This window comes from Cyprinodon variegatus, unplaced genomic scaffold (genome assembly GCF_000732505.1).
Source record: "Cyprinodon variegatus isolate N-32 unplaced genomic scaffold, C_variegatus-1.0 Scaffold16, whole genome shotgun sequence".
Classification (NCBI taxonomy): Eukaryota; Metazoa; Chordata; class Actinopteri; order Cyprinodontiformes; family Cyprinodontidae; genus Cyprinodon; species Cyprinodon variegatus.
Genome location: NW_015150469.1, coordinates 1,953,395 through 1,959,780, shown reverse-complemented (window position 1 = coordinate 1,959,780; position 6,386 = coordinate 1,953,395). Strand labels below are relative to the sequence as shown.

General features: G+C 39.1%; 1 protein-coding gene across 1 annotated transcript; it reads right to left on the bottom strand.

The window, feature by feature from the left end:
• Positions 1 to 82: 82 nt before the first annotated feature.
• On the bottom strand, positions 83 to 6,086 carry LOC107091629 (homeobox protein Hox-C1a-like). Its single transcript, XM_015385665.1, has 2 exons — positions 5,456 to 6,086; positions 83 to 955 (listed from the first exon to the last, which is right to left on the bottom strand). The coding sequence occupies exons 1-2, from the start codon at positions 5,910 to 5,912 to the stop codon at positions 624 to 626; spliced, it is 789 nt and encodes a 262-aa protein (XP_015241151.1). The 5' UTR covers positions 5,913 to 6,086; the 3' UTR covers positions 83 to 623.
• Between the last annotated feature and the right edge of the window lie 300 nt (positions 6,087 to 6,386).

Genomic DNA, 6,386 nt, shown 5'->3' with positions numbered 1-6,386 from the left:
AATATATATATATATATATATATATATATATATATATATACTAACAAAGTTAACCTGATGTATGTTAATTCATAGCTACTCAAAATTCTTGGCCGGCATATTTATATAAAATAAAAACTGAATCGTGTGAGTGATTACATGCTGTCCACAGGTTTTGAGTTAAGCAAAACAGCTTAAAACGGACCTTAAATAAATATCTCTATCTTGCGTGCATGTAGACAAAAACATGTTTGCTGTAGATTTAAACAGGTAGATTCAAGTAAAATCAGTCCCTGGTAAATGGTCCAACACAATCAAATAGCCTCCCAAGGATTTCCACGGTTAATTAAAGAAGTTTGTATCTTCGTTTACATTGTGCACACTGGAGCGCAATGAAATGGCAATCATTTCAATATTCAAATCAGAGTTCCCAGTCTAAAGCCGGGGTGAATGACAAATCGTTTTTACTCCTTCTTGCATGGAGGGAGCCTGCCATGGCGCTTCTCGGGAGCAGGCTGCAGCATCCATCGTGGTAAACAAATAAAGGTGACGCCTGATTGCAAGCGATGCAAACGCGAATGAAAACATCTGCCGGCAGGCTGGAGCCACCGCTCTCTCTGTAACGCACGGTGCGGTTCAGGAGTTCAGGGAGAGGCGCAGGTTCCCTGATTAGGCCCGTAGTGCAGGGGACCTTGGGGATCCAAACTTAGCCCTTCCCGCTGTAATTTCTTCTGCTTCATGCGTCTGTTCTGGAACCAAACTTTCACCTGCGTCTCACTGAGCCGCAGGGTGCCTGCCACCTCCACACGCCTGGCCCGCGTCAAGTATTTGTTAAAGTGGAACTCCTTCTCCAGCTCAGTCAGCTGCTTGGTGCTGAAACTTGTCCTTGGGGATCCATTCACGGTGGTGCGGTCAGCCGGGATTCCAACCTCCTCCAAGCAGAACCCTGTACCACTGCAGGTCATATGCATCCTGCCTGGGAACAAAGTGCATGAAAACAGTTGTCAGCATGATCAATGAGGCGGATCACAAAAGAAGCATAAAAACCCCAATTGAACTAAATAGTGCACAGAGAAAAGTGAGAAAAGCTCAACTTTGCTAAAAGAAAAACAAATAAACATGAAAAGATTTAAATTCTCTGCAACATGAGAGATTTTAAAACATGCATTAGATAGGCAGTTAAAAGAATTAACTGATAAAGGGAGGGGGGCAGCTTTCAGCAGACCTTAAATGATACGAAACTGATTTGTGAGCACTGGCTTAGAGCCAGTGTGTTTCCACTTTTTGAGCCATAATTCTGTCTGTATAACAAAGATGTATTTCAGAGAACTATCAACTTTAAAAACACCCCACAGGCACATCACAAAATATTTTTGATGCTGTTAAAATGGGATGATAAGAAACTTTCACTAGAAGGTTCTAATAGTAAGATCACAGTTCAACGCATTGCTTGTAAAATTTAAAAAACTTAGAACGGACACTACTTACTTATTTACTGAAGGCTATCAGCATGATATATAAAATATATTGTCTGTTCATGCAGGGAAACTGAGCTGCAGTGAAAGTTGGGTGATTCACAGAACTGTTGCATTAACAGTCCATTAACTGTATTCATTTGAACCATTTGTTATTTGCCTTTAGGTGCTTTTTCGTGTGTCAATGACAGTTTAAGAGTTTACAAATCCTTTCAAACGCTGCATAATGACAAATGCCACCGTTTTTGGTCCTCTGAGGTTTCTGGGTTACACATTAAAGTATCATCTGTGCTACTTATGTGCAATGAATGACAGGGACTGCAGCTATATCTTGATTTTTCATCACTGACACTGTGGCTTGTCATCAGTGTGTCTTTGCCTCTGAGAAAATGCGCTGCTCCTCGTGCTGCTGCTGCATAATGGAGCCAGGTGTGGAGTAATTCCTCCCACCACATTTCATTGAGAGGAAGGTTAACGGGCCTCCAGCCACTTGCAAAAGCACAGCAGATGGAAAGGTCAGTTATGGGATAAATGTCAACATCTGTGTTTTAAAAAATGAATGGGAAGACAACTAAGCTGCACTGGAGGTGAATATGAATGGCCGATACACAGAAGCTGTTCGTAATTAAGAGCCTTAGCTTCAAGAGTGCAAATCAGATGCACATTCTGATTAATGGCTGAAAAGATAATAGAATTGATGCCAGCCAGAAGGCATAAAAGAATCAAACTAAATATTTGAGGAATGACTTGCATGCTTAAAAATAGCCAGCCAGCAAAGAGAATGGAAGGTCCCTTCTCAAGCTAAGGAGAGCGAAGAAGAAAAGGGGGATAGATCAATACACATTGCCTCAGTCATCTGGGCATCCAGCCCACAGTAATTCAGGTGCTGTCAAGGCATAATTGAAGAATGACGCACAGGGAGTATATACACCAAGCCAGGAGATCAGGTTACAGCAGGTCTTCAGAGGCCTTTCAACAGGGAAGAATGTATCCAACACTTTATCTTTTGTGCCAAAAAAACCAAAACACAACTTCCACTTGAAAACACACTTTCACTAATGATTTTTTTCAAGTTGCACAGCAGTGCTAATGAGCTTCTCATACATATCATCTTCTTATGAGCGATGCAGAAAGAGTGCACAGATACTAACTAAGCCACATTTCTTAGCGTGGGTGGTTGTCAGCCAGTGGCTTTTTTTTTGGAGATCACAGACTTCATCCATATGAGCAGGTCTTATGATAGTAGCTTTGAGTGAGTTTGTGACCAGAAACAGGATGTGATTTACAAATTTGACTGTTCTCATGAGTTTATTAACAAAAACAACAAACATTATGGATGTGGATATAGTTGCTTATTATGGCATTGCTTGATAATTTAAATATGCTTAAATAACCTGTCCTCCAACTGAACTTTTAAATCAGCAAATAGGTGATCTAGAAATTGCTTTCAAGAAATGATTCATATAACATGTGTCTTTGCCCTAATTTTCACACAACAAAAAATGTATTCCCAAGATGATATAAGAGTTGTTTGAGATGTTTTTGATGTTACTATAAAATTTTTACATAAGATTAATAGGATCAAAGAAAATGTAGAGTTAAGTTTGGTGATGCAACAAAAGATACAAATAAATATATATATATATATATAAAGATTATTTTTTTATTTTACCCTTTGAAGAGCAAGCATAAGGCAGGTGCAAGCAGTGCCATAGAAGTTAGAATTAGCATTTTGTTTATCATATTATTTTCAGGATTTCTTTAGGTATTTGAGAAATAAGAGGAGCTTGATTGATATAATCTTGCCAAATAAAATATTCATATTTTTTTTTATTAATTGCCATTTTTCAGTGTCGTTAAATTGTTTCTACTTTTATGTCTGCCAAAATTGGCCTGAAACATAAAAAATTGATATACTGCTTGAATCTCCATCCCAACTCTGTCTTCGCAATCTTCAGCCAAGGTGCATAAAACAATCTTGGTCAGATGGATAAAACTTAAAAAAACAGGCTCATTTCAAATTTTAATGGGAATCTTTATACGTTGACATCATAAACTAAATAAAATACATTTTGATTTTAGTTAGTTTGAAGCGTAACCTTTAAAAATGTTTTATAACTCGAGCCAGCCCAAGGCATAAGCACACAAAGCTAAGGCCTCAAGCCAGCAGGGATTAGCAGAGTGGTGTTCCTTCAACAGAAAATGTATACCTTCATTCTTTACATTTGCAGCTATAGATATAAAAAATAGTAAATCTAAACAGTAAAACTATTTAGATGTTTTGAAAATATTTATATTTTAAGATGTATATAGATGTAATATGGTTTAATCGGTTTTTGTGCTAATGTCTGAGCTATTGTCATATTTTAGGGACAATGAATCTGCAAAGTAATTGATTATTTAATTAACAGCAAATGGTACTTTCTTACAGAGTTTTTGTGTACTTGAGCTAGTAGTAACTGGGGTCAAAAGTTGTCACTGTTCACTGGATCAGATGCTAAAGGACTAAATTAGCTTTTTGTCCATTTGAAGTCCAAAATTTAGAAATCACACCACAATCAGAGCATCCCGAAGCTTAAACAAAGCAATCTGGAGCACAAAGACTATAGGTTTCAAATTTTAAAATTTGTAGTTGTAATTAAAAGACTATGTAAAAGAATTAAAGTATATTTATAATTAGGCATTTTTATAGAATTTACAATAAATGTTCTCACATAGAAGAAAATACTGTTAGAATCGAATCTGGATAGTTTAATCACTTTTGCTCATTCACTCACATTCCTTACAAATAGAAATAACTTATATTCAATAAATAGATAAGAGAAAGTGCCTCCTTTCTGAACCTCATTCATTGAAATGTTGTACCTTTGAACACAGCAGAAAGATGACCAAATGAGTGAGTCTTTATTTTATAGAAAAAAAAATGTGCTTGAAGCTATTCTGGGCCAACTTTGCCTATATAATGCACAATTTGCACCATTATTCCCTTAACTCATAAAGTCCTGAATTAAAAGCTAGCAGGGTGTTAGGAGGAAACACATTTAAGTTTCTTGATTTCAATATAAGTTTTAGCGCGTACATTTAAGAGGAGCTTTTAGGGCCTGAAGTGGGTCACTGAACATCAGGGTTATTGCAGAGAGACACCCCCACTTGTGCAATCCCTTCAAGCAAAAAAATAATGACACCCCAACACATTTACAGTGTTCAGTCAGTCAAGTGACACTATTGATCAAGTAAAGGATCTATATGTGAAGCTTTTATCAAAGCAAATTTGATGCATTTCTTTACATTAGCATCTGATTGGATATTTTAAGGCCAAGAGGGATATACTGCATGTGTTCTTCTTCAGGCTCTCTGCCCAGAACTCATCAGTCAATGGAATGATGATCTGTGACAGCAATTATGTTAAAAAGGTGGACACATGTAAAGGTGCTTCAAACTGAAATCAATACACAAGGGCTTTCATTACAAACAGACAACTAATCAATACTTGGGGAGCAATCCAGCTTACAAGAGTAAGTTTTACTCAACTTCCTGAGAATCTGGACAGGCAGCAGCATGTTGCATTATTCAAAGTCTTCTGGTTAGTAAGAGCTGAGCTACATAATTTATCACATCTTTGGGCTGAGTGTACTCTGAGACTGGCCTTTTTCAGCTTTTCATTCTCCTTCTTTCTGTTCAGTCTGCTGCTTGAGGCAGGAGGTGGGGCAAAAGCAAAATGAATAACTTAACCGTTAAGGAAATGGTAACTGACTCTACATGTGCATATTCAAATGTGTGCTAAACAGTTACTGCTGACACTGAAACGTGTGTTGAGGCAATGTTTTTGAGGGAACTTTTTTTTTTGGAGAAGCAATACTTCTTAATATCATTTTATGATTTTTAATTTAAAAATGAAAACTTTAACCAAACTTCCTCAGAACATATTTTTCCTCTTGCATTATTAAAAATACAAAATAAAAACAAAAACATGTGCTCAGTGACATTTTCTAAAAACTTACTTGATCTTTGCTGACTCCTTTTCACCCTCATCCACTCAAAAGTTTTGCTCCCGTCATCCATTGCAGTTCCATTACAGTCCAAACTTCCCGCCGCGGCTCCAGAGTTAAATGATGAGTCTATTTCCTCTGGAAGTGACCCGAAACAGAAATCATGCGTCTCGGCGTTCGAGTGTCTGCGTCCTGGAGAGCCCTGCACCGTGCACCGCCAGGGGACGCAGGGGGTTTGAGGGGAGGCCGGTGTTGGGAAACCCTCACACTGTGGTGGTAGAGGAGGAGGGAGAGGACAGCTGTCTGATTGGGTACATAGACTCAAACTAAATCCAGGAGCTGCGTCTACCTCAGGTACAGGAGCAGACCTTCCGCCCGGGTCCAGCACTGTGACCTCTTCTGCAGAGAGCTGAGAGCTGCTTTTCCCTTCTAATAAGAAGTCATAATCACCTTTCCCCTGCATAATCATTGGACGGGAGGGCACTTCATGCCCGGCCTCTCTTGTATCCACAACCACGCACGGTCAGGCGGCTGGACGGGGCGTGCAGGGAGGACATTCCTCAAAGGAGAACCTTGCAGCCCCCCTGATTGATGGAGATGACGTGCCCTCTCGGTCTCGGCCAATAGCCGGACATCTCTGTCATCAGGGAAGACGACACTAATCCGGCAGTGTGAGCCGAGAGCTGCGCACGACCTTAAAGGAGACAACCGACAGGCTTTAAGGGGCCTTTACCAGCCCCTCACCTGTCTGGGCAGGTAGACGATTGACGTCATCTAGCATTCGGTTATAGTTATTTTAGACTAATCTTTGTGGAAAAGTTATTCATCAAGGCAACAATGAGAAAACGTCTTCCCCTAAAAGCTAAATTAGCATGATACAGAACCACATTGAAATAGCTAATGGATTATGTAAATGTAGTAACACTGAAAGCTACAAAGAAAG